The sequence below is a fragment of the Miniopterus schreibersii genome, assembly GCF_964146895.1.
Source record: "Miniopterus schreibersii genome assembly, chromosome: 11".
NCBI lineage: Eukaryota > Metazoa > Chordata > Mammalia > Chiroptera > Miniopteridae > Miniopterus > Miniopterus schreibersii.
Window position 1 is genome coordinate 65,009,142 of NC_138111.1, and position 22,621 is coordinate 65,031,762.

At 44.6% G+C, this 22,621-nt stretch overlaps 1 protein-coding gene and 1 pseudogene across 2 annotated transcripts in view; one reads left to right on the forward strand and one right to left on the reverse strand.

Moving 5' to 3' along the window:
• The first annotated feature begins 1,053 nt into the window (after positions 1-1,053).
• Positions 1,054-6,952, forward strand: LOC308563576 (procathepsin L-like; annotated as a pseudogene). Its single transcript has 10 exons — positions 1,054-1,099; positions 1,443-1,558; positions 3,846-3,963; positions 4,066-4,154; positions 4,245-4,358; positions 4,457-4,601; positions 4,782-5,006; positions 5,436-5,597; positions 6,250-6,367; positions 6,846-6,952. The product of its transcript is annotated as a procathepsin L-like (transcript).
• A 6,377-nt stretch (positions 6,953-13,329) lies between these two features.
• The window catches only part of FBP2 (fructose-bisphosphatase 2), a 38,008-nt gene continuing 28,716 nt past the window's right edge, over positions 13,330-22,621 (reverse strand). Inside the window, exons 6-7 of the mRNA XM_081150475.1 lie at positions 17,140-17,259; positions 13,330-14,095 (exon numbers count right to left, since the gene is read on the reverse strand). Coding sequence (XP_081006601.1) covers positions 13,901-14,095; positions 17,140-17,259 — 315 coding nt within the window. The 3' untranslated portion in view covers positions 13,330-13,900. The remainder of the gene's footprint in view (positions 14,096-17,139; positions 17,260-22,621) is intronic.

The window sequence follows — 22,621 nt, forward strand, 5'->3', positions numbered from 1 at the left end:
ATCATAAAAGAAAACATAGGCACTAAAATCTCAGATATTTCTCATAGCAATGTTTTTTCTGATATATCTCCTTGGGCAAGAAAAACAAAAGAAAAAATAAACAAATGGGACTACATCAAACTAAAAAGTTTTTCACAGCAAAGGAAACCATCAACAAAATTAAAAGACAACCCACCGAATGGGAGAACGTACTCACTGATGCATATGATAAGGGCTCAATATCCAAAATTTATTAGGAATAAACAGAACTCACTCAACACCAAGAAAACAAACCAACCAATTAAGAAATGGGCAAAGGACCTGAATAGACACTTCTCCAAAGAGGACATACAGATGGCCAAGAGACATATGAGAAAATGCTTAACATTCCTAATCATCAGAGAGAGGCAAATTAAAACCACAATGACATATCACCTTATTCCTGTGAGAATGGCTATCATAAATAAATCAACAAATTACAAGTGTTGGTCAGGATGTGGAGAAAAGGGACCCCTTGGGCACTGCTGGTGGGAATGCACACTGGTGCAGCCACTGGGGAAAGAAGCATGAAGTTACCTCAAAACATTAGAAATGGAATGGCCTTATGACAAAGTAATTCCACTTCTGGGAATATATTCAAAGAAACCCGAAACTCTAATTTGAAAGAATATGTGCACCCCTATGTTCATAGCAGCGCAATTTACAACAGCCAAGATCTGGAAGCAGCCCAAGTGTCTATCAGTAGATGAGTGGATAAAAAAGCTGGGGTACATTTACACAATAGAATACTACTTGGCCATAAAAAAATATGGAAATCTTACCTTTTGCGACAGCACGAATGGACCTGGAGAGCATTATGCTAAGTGAAGTAAGCCAGTAAGAAAAAAACAAGTACCATATGAATTCACTTATATGTGGAATCTAATGAACAAAATAAACTAACTCTGGAGACAGACTCTTGGATGCAGAGAACAGACTGACAGCTGTCAGAGGGGAGAAAGTTGGGGGCTGGGTCAGAATGGTGAAGGGATTAAGCAAAGAAAAAAAGAAAGACTCCTGGGCACACACAACAGCATGGTGATTGCCAGTGGGAAGGGTGAAACGGAGGAGGCAGAAGAGGGTAAAGGGGGGATAAATGGTGATGGAAGGGGACTTGACTTGCATACAATACAATCTACAAATGAGGTACTGTGGAATTGCATATCTGAAACATATATAATTTTATTAACCAATGTCACCCCAATAAATTCAATTAAAAAACCCCATAAAATAACGGCACTCATCTAAGTTATATGACCAAGAAATGAAGAGAGAAGAGTAGGAACAAGAACAAAATGATTCTCCAAGTTGTCTTTCTGTGAGAGGTTATTTAACAGATTTTGTATAAATAGATGTTACAGTTTCTTGCTTAAATGGCCTCTCATATTTATGTGGAATTTAGATATTTCTTGTTCTCATTCTAGCTTTGGGGCACAATTGGTATAGAAAGAGGCTGTGCTTTCTCCAGTGCCTGTGTCACATTCCAGAAACAAAGGAGATGCCACTCTTTGGAGCAGCAGCTGCTGCACAGCCTCCTGAGGCAATTGCCTGAGGTGCAGGTGTTCCTGCAGCAGCAGGTTCAACCACCCTGTGCAGTCCTATCAATCTGTCACCCAAGGGTGACTGTAACACCGTATGTTAGAACATGTACTTACACACCTTCTTGATTTATTGGTTTGAACTGCCTGGTGTATAAAAAATAACAAACCTCCAGTCATTTACAACATAATTTTATAATCATCTAAGAGCTTCAGCCTCCAGTTGTGCTTGAGACTCTATTTCCTCAAAGACCTTAAAATAAAAATTTTAATGAACTGAATTTCAAAATTGTATGGGGTTTCCAGGCCTATTCAGAAGGAAGGTGGTCATTCCCACAAGCGATGCTGGGAGAACAGGACATCCACATGCAGGAGAATGAAGCTGGGGTTCTATTTAATATGCAAATATTAAAACAAAACGCATCAGAGACCAAACATAACAGCTAAAACTACAAGACTTTAGAGGAAAACACAAAATAGTTTCATGACACTGGCATTAGCAATAACTTTTTTTGTCATGATACCAAAAGAACAGGGAACGAAAGAAAAAATAAACATCAAAATTAAAAACTTTTGTGCATCAAAGGACGCTATTAACTTAACGAAAAACAACTCACAGAATTCAAGAAAATGTTTGCAAATCATATCAGATTTCTACAATTTTGGCAGAAATGTAAAAGGGTGCAGCTACTGTGTAAAACATAGGTTGTAAATACTCAGCTTTCAAAAAGGGGGATTCTGACACATGCTACAACATGAACCCCGAAGATATTACGTTATGTGAAATAGCCATGCACAGAAGCACAGACATCACATGATCCCCGTATGTGAGTTAACTGGAGGCGACAGATTCATGGATCCAGAGGATAGAATGGCCATTGCCAGGGGCTTGGGGGGGAAACGGGGAGACACTGTGGGCTAGGTGCCCCCTTTCCGCCTGGGAAGACGAACACGTTCTGGAGATGGTGGTGGTGAGGGTTGTGCGACGTGAATGGACATGATGCCACTAACTGCCCACTTACAGATTGTTAAAATACACACTTTTATGTGTATTTTAAAGTAAGAAAGAAAAACCATCAAAAAAAGCTGTGAATCTGATAGTGCTTTTAGAAGGCTTATCAGTTTAGTCCTAAATAGGAATTCGTTTACAAGTCCACATGAGACATGACACCACTGTCATCAAAACATTTCAAACGAGGCACAGAAGACGTGAAGTGGGAAGGGAAACGAGGTACAGATGGTGTTTCTTCTAGGAGGTATTTTCAACAATGAATACTTTTTGTAATAGAAAAGCACAAACGTACGTTTCTGGTTTGTGTTCCTTAAAGTCTTAATTATGTACATTAATATTTAATACGTAGACTTTCCTCCATTTAAAACGTTTGCACAAACTGTCATTTAAATCCTGACGTTAAATGTAAATTAAAAATCACTGAAGTAAATGTCACTAAGGCAAATTTCTTAAATCTCAAGGACAGCTCCTGCGGAAGGCCTAGTGGTCACGCGGAGACGGGGGTAGCAGCAGTTCCCACTCCCTTCCCTCGCTGACCCCCGCGTTCCTGCGAGTGGCTCCCACTGCGGTTCCCAGCAGGGCCTCGGTGGGGAACCCGTGCCCGGGGCAGAGGGGCAGGGGCGCTGCAAACCCGCCTCCCCTGGGCACCCACCGGGCCGCCCCCTTTCCTCGCTCGGGGCTTGACCCCAGTAGCTGCCCGCGGCCCCCGTCCCGAGGCCCCCAGCGCCCCTCCCGCAGCGTCCAGGACGGGGGCGCGCCGCCCTGGGTCGCGTGGGGACCCAGCCTCGCCCGGCGGGGAGCCCCGACCCGGAGGCCCCGCCCTTAGGCCGGCTCAGCCAATCTCGGCCCGCGCTGGCGGGGGCGGGGCTAGAAGGGGGCGGGGCTAGAAGGGGGCGGGGCTAGCAGGGGCGGGCCGTGAATGGGTGGCCTGGGCGGCGGGCCCAGCCCGGCCTCGGAGATCCCGGGGCGTGGCGCCCCGCAGCCGGTGCTCACCGCGCGCTCCGCAGGCGGGCGACGTCCCCCCCAGGCCGCCAGCCTTGGGCGCCGAGGGTTCGGGGTGCCTGGGGCGACCTCCCCAGGCCTGACCGGGCGCCACCCGCGCCGCTTCAGCATCCCCTGGGCGGGGAGCGGGGCCTCGGCGCTGATCCCCCCCCATCCTGAGCCTCCCCCGCGGCCCTGGCGCAGTTACCTGGGAGGTAAATTAAATGTTTCCGCCCGTGGTGGCTGCGTCTCAGGGCAAGGACGGGTCCAGTCAGCCCTGTCTTGTCCTTCCCTAGGGCTTGAGCCGCGACTCCTCCACTCCTGCTGGCGCCCTTTGCTTGGGGACAGCCTCAGCTGCTCCAACGCTTGATCTCAGTTTAGAAGCACAGTGGGACCACCCGAAACTAAAACGATGTTGATAACACCTGGACCTGTCCAGAGGGACCCCCCAGAAAATGGTCTCTGCTGTTGGGAGTCTATAACAGAGCATGGCTTCGTGAGACCGGCTCTTAACAGGCCATAAGCTCCTGACCCAACAGGGGAGGCACCCCTGCTGCTGGGCCCTGGGCACGGCTCCCGGGGGTGCAAAGCCCCCCCTGACAGAGGTTTGTCTTCCTCCGTCTGCAAGTCCGCTTGGAGAAGGTGAGTTGGTGGTAAATAGGAATAAAGACCGTGGCTTATTTCTTTGCCTCTAGAATGAAGAAGGGTGGAGGAGAGCAGCGTGGGGAAAGAATATGGAAAGGACTGACCTGCGCCGGCGGGAGTACAGCCAAGGGGAGCGTGGCTTCACCATGGCCTTTGGGGACGTGGTGAGTGTGGCACGGGAGGCTTTGCTTTTTGCTTCTTGTCCTCAGTGCTTTAGCAAAACAGCCTCTTACTTCAACAGTCTATTAACTTTTCCTTGTAGGCCAATGAAGAATTCAGGCAGGTGATGAACGGTTTTCAAAACCAGAAGCACAGGAAGGGGAAAGTGTTCCGAGAACTAATCTGCTCCAATACCTCCATTTGTGGTTTGGAGAGAGAAAGGCCGTGTAACTCCTGTGAAGAATCAGGTCTGACAGTGTCCAGCAGGACTCTCTCCAGGAGTAAAGCCAACTTGCTGTCCACGATGAGGTAGACCATGGAACAATGTGCAGTTTGCTATTTTGAAGAAGAGTTTCCAGATATATTGGCTGTTGTCAAAGTCTTGCTATTTGTTTTGTAGACTGAGCACTTTTGAATTTTGTTTTCAGGGTCTGTGTGGTTCTTGTTGGGCTTTTAGTGCAACTGGTGCCCTTGAAGGACAGATGTTCCAGAAAACTGGGGAACTTGTTTCGCTGAGCGAGCAGAACCTGGTGGACTGCTCTCACTCGCAGGGCAATGAGGGCCGCAGTGGTGGCCTAATGGATAATGCCTTCCAGTATGTCAAGGACAACAAAGGCCTGGACTCAGAGGCATCCTACCCATATTATGGAAAGGTAAACGGGCTTTGTATCATTTTAGCTCTGCTTTTGAGTGTTGAGCACTTAGAGAAAGCAGACACCATATTTGGAATTCACATTCAAGGCTGGAGAATATCTGCAGACTGTCAGAACTTCACAGTTCTCTGTTTGGATGGTCAGCATATAGCTGTTGCTACTTCTGTGTTACATGGAAATTTACATACCACTCTATGTATAGTACAGATTTCTCCAAAGGAAAAATTTTGCGTGGACAGGTAGACCGAGAGTATCTCATTGAATAGGCACAAGCTAAGGCTCCAATTTCAGAGTGACCAGTAGCACTTCACCTCCTGGGATGCTTTATAACAAACTCGACTTAGAAAATCATTAAACTGAAAACTGTCTTGAACACATGTTCCCCAGAAGGTAGTTCTACTCAAGTCTCTCCTCTTTTACCTTTAAAAGGATGACACTTGCAAATACAAACCTGAGTTTTCTGCTGCCAATGACACTGGTTTTGTGGCCATCCATAGGACGAGAGATCCCTTATGAAAGCAGTGGCAAGTGTGGGGCCCATCTCTGTTGCTATAGATGCAAGCCTCCTGTCCTTCCAGTTCTATAAAAAAGGTAAGGATTTGCCTTTATATAAATCTAGGCAGAAAATTATAAAACCACTCCGACATACAGTAAGACCAATTCTTCAGTATGTAGAATTCAATGTCAGAGTCCTGAGTGTGTGGATTTCATATAGTTGTGCATTCTGTACATGTAATATTTGTGCCAGATGTTGTCCATTTGACATGACTTAAACCATAGTACATGATTTTAAGTGCTTTGTAAATATATCAAATGACTACATAATTTGATCGATTATAGCTTAATTTACTTTTTAAAAATTGTTAGACCTTTAAAATGTTCCAAGAATTTTACTATTGAAATTAAAACTGGGGGAAAAAACCTTGGTTCAAGTTATTTTGTATTCTGTGCTGTTTTTGTAAACTGACATCCTGAAAGTAGCATAAGGTTTCATCAAGTGGTCTTTTATGCCTCTTGACAAGTTGTTTCTAAAAGTGATAGTGGCAGTTTGTATTTCTGTTAGTACTACTGGAGGGTCAAACTCCCAGCCTAGATTTTTTTAAAAATCTTGTTTCTAAATCTTATCTAGATTTATGCCATCTAACTGAACTTTGAGGTGCCTCCCTTACTGCGGTTGATAGGCAAGCTTACTGTCACGTCTCACCTGGAGGTCCTCCCCCCAGCACAGATTTTACTTTCCCAGGCATTTATTATGATCAAGACTGCAGCAGCAAGGACCTGGATCATGGCGTTCTGGTGGTTGGCTATAGCTCTGAAGGAGCAGAATCAGGTAACAATAAATATTGGATTGTGAAGAACAGGTATAAAATGCCAGAAATACTTATATTTGGTATTGGAAAGCGAATCCTTTTTGGAACCAGTATTTGGATGCATGCCCTCAAACCTTGAGCACACTTCTGAACCCAGAGTCTTTAGCCCACTTTGGGTGACTCCCAAACGAAGGTTTGCTTATAACCTGAAGATACTGTCCGCTGCCTAGCGCATTGATACGGTTTTGCTACCATTGCAGTTCTAAAGTTGAAATGTTTCTTAATTCCTAAACACACCTGGCCCTAAGAGTTTTCTTTTTCAGTCTCTAATTTTGCAGTTCTGTGAATGGGTTGGGGATAGAAGCATGTGCAGGTTTGGAACTCAGCCGTGAGCAAGGACAGTTGCTTCTCCTGCTTCTTTCTGAATCTGTCTGGGCCTCAGGTGCACTGTTTAAGCATCAGGTGTTATTGTTAATAAAGATAAATGTGTTCGATTCTTTGTATAAATGGAAACCCTCTCTTCTTTCAGCTGGGATACAGCATGGGGCATGGATGGCTACGTAAGGATGGCCAAGGACGGGGACAACCACTGTGCACTGTGGAATTGCCTCCATGGCCAGCTGTCCTACTGTGTGAGGTGGTGATAAAGAGAGACGTGATTAAGAACAGAATATCCATGCCCTGCTGGGCGTGGCTCAGCGGTTGAGCGTCCACCTAGGATCCAGGCGATTGGGGTTCGAGCCCGGGTTGCAGGCTCGATCAATGACTCTCTCATCATTGATGTTTCTATCTCTCTCTCTCCCTCTCCCTGAAATCAATAAAGATAGATCAAAAAAAAAAAAAAAAAGAACAGAATATCCAGAGGAGCAATTTTATCTTAAAACAGATCAGAGCCCTGGTCAGTGGGGCTCAGTGGTTAGAGCATTGGCCAGTGCACTGGAGAGTGACTGGTTCGATTTCCAGGGAAGGGCACGTACTTGGATTGTAAGTTTGATCCCCAGCTCCAGTAGGGGTGTGTTTGGGAGGCAACCAATCTATGTGTCTCTCTCACATTGATATTTCTCTCTCTACTCACTCTCTCCCCCCATTTCATTCTCTCTTTAAAAAAAAAAAAAAAAAAATCAATGAAAAAAAAATAGCCTCTGGTGAGGATTAACAACAACAAAAAACCCCTGATCAGCCCAGCCGGCGTGGCTCAGTGGGTGAGCATTGACCTAAGATCCAGGAGATCGCGGTTCGATTCCTGGTCAGGGCACATGCCCGGGTTGCGGCTGGATCCCCAGTAGGGGGCGTGCAGGAGGCAGCTGATCGGTCACTCTCTCATCATTGGTGTTTCTATCTCTCTCCCTCTCCCTTCCTCTCTCTGAAATCAGTAAAAATATATTTTAAAAAACACACCCAGCCCAGCCTGGCGTGGCTCAGCGGTTGAGCGTCGACCTGGGATCCAGGCGATCGGGGTTTGATTCCCGGTCAGAGCACATGCCTGGGTTGTGGGCTTGATCAATGACTCTCTCATCATTGCTGTTTGTATGTCTCTCTCTCCCTCTCTTTTCCTCTCTCTGAAATCAATAAAGATATTAAAAAGAAAAAAAAGAAAACTTTAAAAAAACACACAAAACACTTGATCAGACCTGTGGGATAAAATACTTGAGTCATTGGTGATCTAAGCTGTGATTTGAATTGTGTGACACTTTACACTGGTAAAATGTTACCACTTCTTTAATTATTGTGTTAACAACTTTGTATGATTGACTTGCCTAATAACTTTTGCAGTTTTATGTTTGAAAAGGATGTATATATTTTTGTCTTTTAAAATAAAACTTAATTCAAAGTAGAGGTGGAGCTTCTTTTTGTTTTTAAAACATTAACTTTCTGTGTAGAGAAAACTGTAACTGGGCTGTAAAGACATAGCTGAGTGTGCAGTGGTCCATTAGGTGAAGGGCTGGGGGCCTTCTGCCTCCTCTAGTGATAAGTATGTAGATCTCATGTTAGTTCTCCATTGACTGTGTCAGACCCAACCCTTGAATGGAGCAAAATTTAACAAACCACCCATAAAGGACAAAGGTAAATTATTTTAATAAGGAAAATGTCCACATATTAAATAATTGAATACACGTACATAAGATTTCCAGACTAGAAAAGGGCCCGAGAGGTCATGGTCATTTGACACAAAAAGTTACAACCCCACTGAATGACCGGACAAATGTCACAGGGCCAATTTCTAAGGCATTTTCTCCAACTGCTCATAAAGACCATTTGGCTACTTTGTAGTTCAGAAAGGACAAAACATAGTGGATTACCAAGAATGCTTGTCTTTGGGGCCACAAGGGGAGAAGATTAAGAGCCTGGACTTGAGGCTGGGCTTCAAAAATAGTGCTGTGGCCTCAGAGGTGGGCGATAGGTGAGAGAGTCAAAAGTGAGAGTCTGAGGCCTCATTTACACCTGGCTACCTTATCTCTGAGTTTATTTAAAACAACTGCCTACATTCTGCAGACTAAAGAAGCACATAATCCCATTTGTTGCCTGTGTGTTTAAAATTCTCATGTTGCCACTCAAGGAAATGCAAAGAGTATGTGGAAGTATCTAGTTAATAGACCCTGTAATTCCTCATGAGGATATGAAGTGTAGGGCAACTGAGGACTCAAGGCCTCCAGCAGCCTCTGTTCAAGTCCATCTGTCCTGGACCACGTGCCATGTTGGACCCTCAGTGTGGCCTTCCCTCATGGGTTCTTAAATTTATAACTTTTCGACCTAAAATGACACATGTGTTTAGAATGAAACTCTGTGGGTTCTGTGATCACACTAACAAGTGTGGTCACAGGAAGATTTGGGAGGCTCCCAAGCGGAATCCCTTTTGCTGCTTGGCACCTATGTTGAAACATCTGGAACTGATGTACCCCCACTGTGACCCAGTCATCCCTTGGGGAAGTGACATTCCCACTCTCAGGTAGGTGCTGTAAAGTAACTTAAGAGAGAGGCAGGGCCTGGGAACACCAAGAGGAAGAGAAATCTGAGATGAACCCAGGGGAGCCAGTCAGTCAGACAGGATAAAAGGCGGTGTCTGAGCAGAGACTTGCAGTCAGAATCCCTGAGAGAAGAGAAACGGCATTTAGAGAAAGTGGGAAGCGAGTGAGCTGAGGTGTGGGAGGGGAGGCTGGGTCCACACGTGGGTCTTTAGGACACAGGGAACCACTGGGGAGTGCAGTGAAAAGACTGTCTGGTTATCTCTTCCTGTAGAACAAACTTCCTGGAATACAGCTGCTTGACAACAGCCATCTTTCCCGTTACCTGCCTGGGCTGATCTGTGGGGTTTTCCACTGGGAGTCTCTCCTGCGTGCTGGAATCATCTGTAGGTCTGACTGGGCTCATGTCACATGACTGTCCTAGATGCTGGGGGGCGTTCAGCCTGGGCTGCTGACCCGAGCACCTACACGGGCTCCTCCATGGCTTGGGCTCCCACTGCGTGAAGAATGGCTCTGAGAGAAGTGTCCCTAGACACAGTGTGCCAGCTCACCCAGTGAGGGACTGCAGGCTTCTTAGGACCTGGCTTAGTCCCAGTGGAATCTCTGCTGCTGTATTGTATTTGGAGGATGTCACCAGAGAGAGCCCAGGATCCGGGGGTGGGGGGCTGAGGTCCACCTCGTGACTGGAAGGGGTGAGGTCACTTAGTAGAGCATGTGACATGGAAGCTAGGGCTGTGGCCATCTTTGGAAAATGCAAACTTGTACATTTTGTCTTGGAAAAGGCACTAGAAAGAATATCTTTGTGACTGTCATCTTGCTTCACCATGACAGGCCAGCTCAGGCTGCTGTCCCCGGATTCTGGAAGCTCAAGACTGAGAAATGGCCCAGGTGCTGACAGGAATGAAAGAGCAGAACCTCTCAGGTGTCCAAACGATTAAACACATGCTATGAGGTTTTGTCATTTTTTTTTAAAGACATTTATCTTTAAACTTGGGGAAAGTTTCAAACTAAATGATGTCCAAGTGATTAAACCCATATCAGAAGTTTCTGTGACTTTCAAAGACATATTAATTTAACTTGTGAAAAGTTCCAAGCCGTCGCTATCATATTTTTAAACTAGGCCAATGAACATAAATTAAATAAAGCTGAAAACAAATTTCAGTTACACAAAAGTCTTGTCTGAAACATAAACCTACTATCGGAAGGTGAAAGAGGCAACAGGAGTCAGCCCCCGCAGCCTCAGAGGGCGTATTGGCCCGCAGACACTCAGGCTTGGAATTCCAGCCCCGAGACCCTGGACCAAGCCAGCGAGTGTGGAAAAGGAACGCCAGCCCCGGGACACACAGCTGGCCTCAGCTTCTCCTCAGCTACCCAGAGGGCGCAGCTGCACTCGGCCCGTCAAGACCAGCAGGACAAGATAGACTTACTGACCATCCAGGCAGGACAAGGGAGAAATCTGTCCACTCGAAGTGGTTCTTGGCCTTTCGTTATGTGCAGCAAGCCTGAGTTATGTTTTCAAAAGTTTTCATCTGGTGTCTTAGGATTCCACTGAGCTCAACAAAATGCTACAGTCCACAAGGGAATCTGCTAAGGTGGCAGACGTTTAACATGGCTCAGCATGGACATCAGCAGTAGCAGTGAGTTTAGAGATCTGCCAAGCAGACAAAAGGCACAAGGTTTGGGAATCCTTTGCCTCCTCACATGTCCTCTCTCATCTAAATCTAGCACTGGCTGGGTTCCCTACCAGAGACCAGAGACACCTTATCGAAAGGGATTCGCACTCATCAAAATGCAAGGAAGACACGCACTGCCTCTTTACTCTCTTGGGCCACTGTCACTGGATGACATCAAATAGTTTTTATTTTTCTTTGTGAGAGAGAAAGCTCATAAGAAAGATATGAAGCAAACATGGGCCATGACGGAAACAGGACTTAATATTATATATGCTCCTCAAAAAGTAGTGGTAACCCTAGATGGCCTACCTCATCTTGGGCACTGTTGCTCGGCTTTTTGACACCGTTGTCCTGGTCTCTGAGAGCAAGTCCTCTTCTGAGAGCTGCCTCCGAGGTTTTGCACTCTGTCCCCCGGGGTGATATTGGGTTCTCTGGAGCTCAAAGGGCAGTAGCCATCCTGGTCGCACTTCCTGGCTCACTACCGTCACTCTCCCCGGCAGTCTTCAGAGCCTTTGCTACATGATGGCCATACTGTCCTGGGTGTCAATCTGACTTCCAAGAAGAGGACAGCTTCTTGGGGATGAGCTGCATTTCCCAACAGAAAGCCCTCCGTGCCCCAGAAACTCCCAGGAACAGGCCAGAAAACAGTCTCAGGTAGGGTTGACCATTTCCCTGCTGGAGCCTTCAGGCATCACCTCCCCACGCACCTTGCCAACTCTCAGATGTGGGTCGGGCCATTCCCAGAGTCGGTGAGAGGGGTGAGAGGGGTGAGAACGGTAAGAGGGGTGAGGGTGGTGAGAGGGGTGAGAGAGGTGAGAGGGGTGAAAGGGGTGGGGGCGGTGGGGGCGGTGAGAGGGGCGCCTAAAGGCTTGACTATAGTGTTTTAATGTTTTGAAACACTTTTATTTTATCTTCATATGTGTTTTCTGTCCCCTTACCTATAGCCTGTCCCCCAGCTGTGTAAAAGCTTCCTCGCCTCCTCCTGAGTATGGCTGAATTGCCACCCTTTCCATGAAGCCTGTCACTGCCCCAAACTAGAATCAGAATAACCTCCCCTGGCTTGCTCTCCCCCTCCCTGGTTTATTTTTCCACAGCCTTTATGCCACCTGACGAGCAGTTTCATTTTTCTTGTTGGCTTTGCTGATTGTGTCTCTGCGACGTTAGCATCGAATCCATCCAGAGGTCGAGGAGCTCTGCCTGCCTCTATTCTCAGCACAGGACGGGGCCTGGCAGGCAGCGGGCACGCAGTAAGCCTGCTGCCCGGGCGAAAGGACGTGCCCAAGACGCATCCAAGCACATTGCCCTAGTTTTAAGAGCCAAGCACTGAAGTGAGGCAGAGACCCCTGTTGGTACTCCGTCTCTCCAGCACACACCCCTCTTCCTCAAGGAAAGAGCCACAATTATTAATTCAGTGATATTAACAGTCCTTTTTTCTTGGCCTTTACCCAAAAACATAGGTAGTTTTGTTGTGCACTTTTTAAAATTTTTACAAAAATGGGATTCTGCCATATCTATTTGCAAAACAATGCCCTTTCACCAGCCATTATAGCTTGGTCATCTCTCCTTGTTTGTACTTCAGACTGAGATGGTTATTTTTTAATCTTCACCCGAGGATGGTTATTTTTTTAATCTTCACCCGAGGATATGTTTATTGATTTTTTAGAGAGAAAGGAAGAAAGAGAGAGAGAAACAGCGATGTGAGAAACATCAATCAGTTGCCTCCTGCACACACCCTGACTGGGGATCAAACCTGCAACCCAGGCGTGTGCCCTGACCTGGAATCAAACCCGAAACCTTTTGGTGTGCAGGACAATGCTCCAACCACCTGAGCCACCTGGTCAGGGCACTGAGATGATTAATTTTAAGTGTCAACTTGACTATACTACTGTGCCAAGTTCTTTGGTCAAACATTAGTCTAGAGGTTGCTGTGATGTTACTATGTAGAAGTGATTATAATACATTTACAATCTTGATTTTCTGAGTTAAGCGTGAATTCATCCAAATGCATCTTTGTTTTAAATACTTCTGGATTTGATTTGTCAACATTTCATTAAGGATTTTTGGCCTCTGAGTTCATACACATATATAACAATTCTTGTTAAAACAAGATGAGATTTCTGATGCGCATGTCCCCCCGTCCCAATGTTGACATAATTTGGACAAATGGAGAGTCATTTAACTAGTTGTCACTCTGGTGAAGCCCTGGGATTGATTAAAATATTTCTCCCAAAACCAAAAATGCAAAGTCAAGGGGTTGAGAAAAATAAGTGTTAATTTTTAAATATTAAGTTCATTTAGTATGTTGCTTTCTCAATAGGTGACTGTATTTTTCCATTCATATTGTTACTAGTCATCCAAGTTATTGCTCCCAAAAAAGGATGGATCTGAAATTTTAGAATTTAATAGCCATGAGATTTCTAACACAAAACTTATCCAAATAAGACAAAAATTCTGCTAAGAAATTAAGTCAGCCATTAAAATATATATATGTACACATTTAAATATATACATAAAGTATGCATATATTCAATATATGGATTTATTCCATGAGAAAGAAAATGAATTACAAGATAAGACACTAGGTTCAAATTTTAACCCACCAAGACAAATTCTTAACTGATCTCTGTACTTTTTGCCCCAAGTAAATAGCTATGGATTACTTGAGCTCACAGACTTAGAATTACAACCCTCTTTGCCACTGTTCATGACAAAAGATAAATCAAAGTTGTTCTTTTCACATATGGATCTTTATTCTTAGCCATTTACAATGACGACAGAGTCGCCTCTGGCCTCTGGACCTGTCCCAAGCAGTTTGCCGCTGCTTTCCTGTTTGTGACAGGGTGGCCTGGCTTTTTCTTACTCACCACCACGGTTTCTGCCTATCAGTCATCGGGGTCCTTCATTCAGGGTCAAAGACACAAAGAAGAGGGCCTGCAGGGTCCAGTCCACTACCTGCCTGCCTGGTTTCTCTGCACGCAGGTGAGATACTCCTGCACATCATCTGGGGACCCCAGAACCAGGGGGACGCGTTGGTGAATGGTCTCGGGCTTCACATCCAGCACGGGCTGGGTGCCTGTGGTCGCCAAGCCTCCCGCCTGCTCAATGATGAAGGCCACGGGATTGCACTCGTACAGGAGCCGGAGCTGCAGGGAAAGTCAGGCACACAAGCTTTGCAAGTTGCCAAAACTCTCAAGCCCTTCCCCTGAAGCTTGGCAAGGAATTCCTACTGTGAACTTCCATCTGGTCACTGCGAGGCGGCTCCTGCACCTCCGCAGGCTGGGCTGCCCAAGATCTAGCCCCTCCGGGAGGCTGGATGCATCGGCCGGTGGGCACCACACTGGCCTCAGCAGGCACCTCTGCTCAGTAACTACCTGGCTTGTGACCCTGTGAGAGACCCGCCCCTTCACTTGGGTGGATGGGGTCCTGGTGCCCTTTTCTTGATGGTTTTGCAACGGGGCAAATGAGCCTGCAGCCTGGTTAGGAGGCTCTGTCTGTGAGGAGTCAAGCTTGGACGGGATTGCTAGGTGGTCTTTCCGGATAACCAGTGCCCCGGATTGTGGCAAGGAGCACACCTCAAGCATCGACTCAGCTAAATAGTTCGCTGGTACTTAAACTGCTTGTTTTTGCTCCTTAGACTGAGTTAACTCCCGTTGCTTACAGTCCACAGCATCCTGCACTCACCCTTCCTAGCAGTCCTGGCAGTGAGGTTTGTCTGACATCTGCCTTCCTCCTTTGTCACCCTCCCTGAGGGCATGGACAGCATCTGTCTTGGTCACTGTGGCATCTCCAGCCCCAACACTGCCTGACACAAAGAAAGCGTCCAAACAAGGCTATCACATACCTTGCCCAAGGGTAGAGGGCAGAAATAGGGGATAAGATTGGCCCATGCCCTGCTTGCCAAGCTGTGCTCACGGACCCAGGGCTGAGCCTGTTCCAAACACGGAATACCCTTTGTAAAAGGCACGTTGAGAACTAGCAGGTGACCTTCCGTGTGGGTAAGTACATGGTGAACTGAACTGGACTGGAATGAATTTCCTTTTTGGGTCTATTTCTGACACACACACACACACACACACATCACATCATGTTAGATTCAAGGTGACATTCTAGCTGCATTCTCTGACTCAATACCATTCTATCTTCTCCTTCCTTCCCTCACAGGTGCAAAATCTGTGATTTTAAAAAAGATTTCCTTTCTATAATCAGCTCAGAAAGTGGTTGACCCAGCTCTATGCAACTTTTTTCTTTCTTTTCTTCAAATCCATTTTGAAGACATGTTAAAACTACTTGGAGAAACAGCCATATCTGATGCTGATTTTTAAAATGTTGTTATTGCCTAGAGAGGAATAAAATATCTCTGGTCTGGGTTGGAGAGCCAGGCACTCAGGAGAGAGTAAGTTAGAGCTCCTGGGCATTTACTTGCCATTTTAGTAAAACAGGGTACGATGCCCTCACCCTAGACCTCCTGCCCTTAGAGTCGTGGGCAGCCTGGCAGGGCACAGAGGAGCCCCAATGCATGTGGGCACACTTGAGTCAGCTATTTTTTCCCTGGTCATCCACAGGAGGGATATTGGAGGCCACATTGTCCTCGACTGACCACCAGGGAGATTCTGACCTGGCAACTGTAGAGATTGGCTCTTTTCTCCCCTTTCCCTGGCTCTGGGTGTGTGAGGGCAGGGGTTTGGAGGTGTCAGACAATGAAGTCCCTGGTTGTAATCAACTGACCTTTGTTTGTACCATGTTGATTCAGATACTTCAAAAACAAACAAAAAGAGCACAGCATTCTCACATAGTTTGTTCTGGTGTAGTGAACTCATCTGAAAACACAGTGCCCAGGTCTTCATGGTGCCTTGGCCTGCAGGCCACACAATCTATGTTTTTCTGTAAAGTCTACATTGCTCTACAGAGACAAGCAAACAGAGGAGGAGATTTGTAACCCCCCCACACACACACACACATCCCACAAACACAGATGTGATCACAGAGTCCGTGAGAGCTAAAACGTGGAGGTCAAGAGCCAATGGTACTTTAAATATGGGTGGTGGTTATAGTGTTGTGAATATAGATCTACATATGGAATTATGCCTCCTTATAGCAATGTCTATAAGATTATAAGTAGGTATTTCTTGACTAATTTTAAATCATTTTAATAATTAGTAATAATTAGTCTTAATGTTTTCCCTGTTGGAACTGAGTAGGTGGCAAGAATGGTTCTATTTAAGAGTTTCCTCAACTTTTGCTTGATCTCATTTAACACTCCATAACACTTCTTCGCTCTGGCACCTCTCATGCAGACTTTTCTGTGATTCTTAGTACAAGAGGTTCATACACGCACATGCAGAAATGCCTGATACACCAATCTGCATAGTAAAACTCTCCTCTCTGGTCTCATGTGCTGTTAGATTTCTGTTGGTGGCTTTGAACCTGCCATTCCAATTACTCAAATCACCCACCCAAGAGACATGTATACATGTGGCCAGTAGTTGGCGTGTCAGAGAATATGGTAGTTCTTGTCTATGTACCTATGATTTCAGTGTTTGGCTAAAAATCAGACAACTTTCCATGGGAGGGTTTACTCAAGATTGATGCTTTGGATCATTGGATTCCTACTTGATAATACCAGTATTTTCTGTTTTGTGTTATAAAATGGCTTAAGATCTTCTGGGAGCTACCTTTCCAGATATTCTGAATGAGTTCAGAGCAGCAGTTCTTACTCTGGAGTTTGGAAACTTTCTGGGAGATCGTGGATGAGTCAGGTCATCTGTGAATCCCCTGAATATGTATGTAATGTGTATGTTTGCATGAATTTCTTTCTAGGAAGCGGGTCCATAAATTTCATTAGATTCTCAAAGGGGTCTATGGCCCAAAATGAGTTGGTGCTGAAACTAAAAGTCAGACAGAGCATGTGAGAAGTGGGAAATGAACACAGCTGGCTCCTGGTGAATGAAGGACAGGAAGCCAGAGGAAGGGCAGTCCAGAAAAATCACCAATCACAGCTTCAGCCATCTCCTCCAGACCCACAACAGCCTCAAATTCACTAATGGGAAGGGCACTTCAGTTCTTTTCTACCTGCCCATCACAGACAAATATGCCCAGAACAAGGTTGTAGCCGAAAAGCAGGCATGGAGAGAAAGGGAACGCCACTGGCTCCCTGACCAGATGCAGCCAGAGGACAAAGGAGAATTACCTTGCCCTTAGGATTTTTCTGGTTCGCTGGGTATAGGAAAATCCCTCCATAGACCAGGGTGCGGTGCACATCGGCCACCATGGAGCCCACGTACCTGGCCCCGTATGGCGTCCCGCCGTCCTAGAACGCAGAGAGGGAGAGACAAGCTGTAGTGAGCTCTGTGATTAGCCAGCGCCGCTCAGGGTCACACGTCCAGTTGGTGCGGCCCCTGCATTCCAGGTCTTTCACCCTCCACCCAGGAGCTTAGGAACTGAAAGCACTATATAATTAAGCATTTCATTCATTAGGAGCCCCCGTACCTTGACCAGTGACTGAATTCACTAAATGTAAGACTACTTAAAGTAAGACACTATGTCCTGAAACTATCTTAAGAGAGCAGCTATCCAAGAAGGAAGTACATACTGAAGGAGAGCAGGCTTTGCCACCCCAAAGGATGCCACTTGGGAATCTTGATTATTTTAAATTAAAGTTATTTGAGAAATAGCCGGGGCAAGAAGGGTACTCTGGCCCTCCTTTGTTCCCTAGAGAGCAGGAAACAAGTCTCCGATGTGAAAGGGGCCCTCCGTGTGCAGGGGGGAGAGGCGTCCTTAGCAGCAGAGACAGGGAATGCAGGGCTGAGAAGGCTGAATTGACAAACCTGGTTGCTCCTCACTAATTTACTACCCTACACCTGTCAGTTCTTCACACATTTATTCTTTCTTTGTCTAAAAGGAATAAAAGCTGTCTGCTTTGGTCACTTCTTTGAGTTTCATATTTCTATGGGGCTCCCATAAGTACAAAATTAAATTCGTTTTCTCCTATTAATCTCTTATGTCAATTTAATTGTTAGACCAGCCAAAGAACCTAGAAGGGAAGAGAAAGTTTTCCTGCCCTACAGTTCACACAGTTGCGTGGCAGCTCCTTGCACGAAGCAGCGTACCAGGCCGTAGAGCACTTTCCAGCTTTCTGAGAGCCAGGACCCCGGGAACAGTGACAACTTTTGCACTTACTCCAAGGAGTGTTTACCCCTGACCAAATTTTAAACAGCTTTAGAAATCATTCTTCATTTAAAATAATATATCAAAATGTTTCATTTCAATGTGTAATCCATAGATATCATAACTCAAGTTTTTTACATTCCTCTCTACCACTAAACTTTCTTTCTTATTTATTTATTTATTTATTTAAATTTAGCTTTATTGTTGACAGTATTACAGATAACCCCCTAATTTTTCCCATTGATCCCCTCCACCCTGCATCCACCTCCTCCCCAAGGCCTTCACCACACTGTTGTCTGTGTCCACTGGTTATGCATATATGCATAAAAATTCTTTGATTAATCTCTCCCTACCGACCCCCCCACTCCTGCCTTCCCACTGAGATTCGTCAGTCTGTTCCATGTTTCTATGTCTCTGGGTCTATTTTGTTCCTCAGACTGTTTTGTTTATTAGATTCCACATATGAGTGAGGTCATGTAAAATTGAATCAGGAAGAATCAGAAAACCTGAATAGGCCAATAATAAATGATGGAAATGAAGCAGCAATAAAAAATACTCCAAGCAAACAAAAGCCCTGGTCTGGACAGCTTCACAGGGTAGCTTTCTAATTCTTTAAGTTGTAGGGTTAGATAGTTTACTAAATTTTTTTTTGCTTTTTGAGGTAGGCCTGCAGTGCTATGAACTTCCCTCTTAGGACTGCTTTTGCTGTGTCCCATAGATTATGGGTTGTTGTGTGCTCATTTTCAATTGTTTCCAGGAAGTTTTTTATTTCTTTCTTGATCTTATTGGTAACCCATTCATTGTTTAATAACATGCTATTTAGCCTCCATGTATCTGAATGTTTTTGAGTTTTTTTACTGTAGTTGATTTTTAATGTCATGCCATTGTGATCTGAGACGCTTGATATGATTTCAGTCTTTTTGAACTTGTAGAGACTGGTTTTGTGTCCTAACATGTGATCTATCTTTGAGAATGTCCCATCTGCACTTGAGTGGAATGTATGTTCTGTAGCTTTGGGGTGAAATGTTTTGTAAATATCAATTAGATCCGTCTGATCTAGTGTGTCATTTAGAGTCACTGTTTCTGTGTTGACTTTTGGTCTGGAAGATCTATCCAATGAAGTCAGTGGGGTGTTGAAGTCCACGACTATGACTGTATTGCTGTTGATGTCTCCCTTAAAGTTCTTAAGGTTATTACTGGTAAGTCTTTATTTATTGCCATTTTAATTCTTTATGCCTATGTTTCCCTCTCTATTTCTTCTTCTTCTTACAGCAGTCCCTTTAACATGTCCTGCAATGCTGGTTTGGTGGTAATAAACTTCTTTAGCCTTTTTTGTCTGGGAAGCTCTTAATTTCACCATCTATTTTGAATGATAGCCTTGTTGGATAGAGTAGTCTTGGTTTCAGATCCTGGTTTTGCATTACCTTGAATACTTCATGCCATTCCTTTCTGGCCTGTAGAGCTTCTCATGAGAAGTCAGCTGAAAACCTTAGGGAAGCTTCTTTGTAAGTAACAGCGTGCTTTTCTCTTGCTGCCTTTAAGATGCTTTGTCTTGAATTTTTGGCATTTTAATTGTGATGTCTCTGGGCATGGGCCTCTTTGGGTTCTTCTTGCTTGGGACTCTCTGTGCCTCCTGAACTTGTGTAGCTTTTTCCTTGACCAGGCTTGGGAAGTGTTCTGCCATTATTTCTTCAAACAGGTTCTCTAATCCTTGATTGCTTTCCTCGTCTTCTGGCATTACTATGATGCTAATATTGTTATATTTCATTTTGTCCCACAGCTCCCTCAGAATGTCCTCCTGTTTTTTAATTGTATTTTCTTTCTGGATCTCTGCTTGAGTGATTTTTTTCTACCCTCTCTTCTAATTCTCTGATCTTCTCCTGAGCTTCTTCAAATCTGCTGTTTATTCCTTATAATGTATTCTTTATTTCTGCTATGTCATTCTTCATTTCTGATTGGTCATTTTCATAGTTTCCATATCTTTTTTCATGCTATTAAGCATCCTTACAATCAGTATTCTGAACTCTGTATCTAATAGATTACTTATCTCCATTTAATTTAGCTCTTTTTCTGGAGACTTCTCCTGTTCTTTCATTTGGGGTTTGTTTTTCTGTCTCTCCATTTTAGCTGCCCAATTGGGTTTGTTTCTAAATATTAGGTAGATCTTCTAGGACTCTCAGTCTTTTTGGAACGTCTCTGGTGCAGGCCAATATCAGATGCTGTTGTGAATGGCCTTGAGTACCCTGTTTGGAGCTACCAATAATCCATGGCCTGAGGTCCCCTCTGTTAAGACTGGGTGCATTTGGACAGAACCAAGATGCACACCAAAGTCTGATTTTCCAAGGCCCAGGTCCAGAAGCAGACCAGGCAAAGAATCAAAACATTCTGAAGTCTGCCTCTGCCTGCAGGTTGATTAATCTGGTTCTTTTAATGAGTCTCAGTCTGTAGAAACTCCACAGTGTAGGTTGAGAGATTTTCCTGCAGGTTGAGGCAATTGCTTCCCCCTCAGGCAAAAGCTGTTGGAAGGTAAATGTCTGCCTCTGCAGTATGTGGGAATGATTCAGCACAGGGATCCAGATGGGTGACTTCTGAGCTCTTTCTCCAGAGTCCACAACCCTAGATTCTCCTTACACAGCTCCCATCCACTCTGTCTTCCCTCTGCTGGAGCCCAAGGTAAATGGCTCCACATGAAACTTTGTGCATTGACTCTATAAGAGGGTGCCTGTATCTCCAGCCATCTCTCCCTGGCAGACAGAAACCTGGATGCTTTTCACAGCCAGATGTTATGTTGGCACTTTTCTCAGTTCTGGTGCTCTTGGCTGGGAAGCCCAGCCTGGGTTTTAGACCCCAGAGTCCTCAGTGGGAATCCCCCACAGCTGAGATCTTCCTCCAGGCCTTCAGCTGCTGCCTCCAGCCAGCTGTCTCGCACCTCCACAATTCCTACCAGTCTCTATGTGGTCTCCACTTTTCCTTCTTGGTTATGAGGGTGCTCTCTTGCTTGTCTTCAGTTGCAGTTGATTATTCAGAATGGTTTTTCTATATTTTAGTTGTAATTCCAATTTGGCCCCAGGAGAGTGTCAGTGTAGCTTCCATTCAATCCACAGCCATCTTTAATCTCCTCCCAGTAAGCTTTCATAATCCAGTGTGTATCTTACAGAGCATCTCAGATCAGGCAAGTCACAGCTCAAGTGCTCAGTGGCTTCATGTGGCTGTTGTTGTTAGTGCAGATTTAATTACAACCTTTTTCTTCTTACATTTTAAAAGTTGTTAAAATGCAGAGTATTCTGTATTGTCTTTTTTTGAGAGGGTGTATTTTTATTTTTTAATTGAATTTATCAGGGTGACATTGGTTAATACAATTATATAAGTTTCAGGTATACAATTCTAGAATGCATGTATTTTTATAATTAAAAATAAACCAATATAGTTTAAAATATTCTTTTCATAGTGAAGAAGTAAAAACAGTGTATAAAAACTATTTTTCCAAGAGAATTTGGTTTGCTACGTGTAGAAGAAAAAGAGATTAACTTAGGTGACACAGGAACAAAGGGAGGGTTGTTTGTTTTCTGATTTTTAATAAGAGACCCTTAAGTGTATATATAGACCATGGAAAGGAGACAGAAAGACAGAATGAGATAGAGAATGTGGGAACTGAGATGTTAAAGTTTGAGCGAGTCCATCCTTCCCCATTGGTTTGGCTCTGTCCTTATCATAAACAGAGTTCCCATTTCTGTTTGTATTTGCTTCCAGACTTGCTGTTCTGACCACTGCTCTAGCTCTTCGTGTTCTGGTGCCTGGGTGTTTGATTATTGAGGCTTTATAACATGATTTAATATCTGGTAGCACCACTGTTTCCACCTCACCATCTTCCCCCCTTTTAAGATTTTCTTGCATTACTTAATCTTGTTTGTTCATTTTTTTCATATAAAATTGAGAATCAGCTTGTTTGATACAAAAAGTTTTTGATGATATTTTTTATTGAGAAAAATTAACTTTTAATTTGTCGATTCAATTCACATGGGCTCTTTTCTTCCATTCTTAAACTAAATGACACCTCAAACTTTAATTTTAAAGTACTCTGAACAACAGGAAACTAATGATGAAAAAAAGATTCCTGAGATGAGAGGCAGAAAACGGAAAGGGGAGAGTCATGAAAGTCAGAGAAGAAAAATCCAAGACAATGGGAGTGGTCAATAATTCCAAATGCTCAGAGAAAATGAATAATATATAGACAGAAAAGTCCCAGTGGACTTGACCACAAGGAATTCATTGGTAACCTTGACAAGAGCAGCTTCCATGGAGTTGTAGGGGCAGAGGCCCAATTTCAGAGGACTTAAGGGTAGAAAAGGAAAGAGAGGCTGAATGGATCATGTATATGCGAGTGTGTGTGTGTGTGTGTGTGTGTGTGTGTGTGTGTGTGTGTGTAAGTGAGTGGTGGTGTGTGTTCATTGCAATGTGATAGAGAGGGTTTGAGCATTGGCTAGAGCTGCAAAATTAGGTGGGAT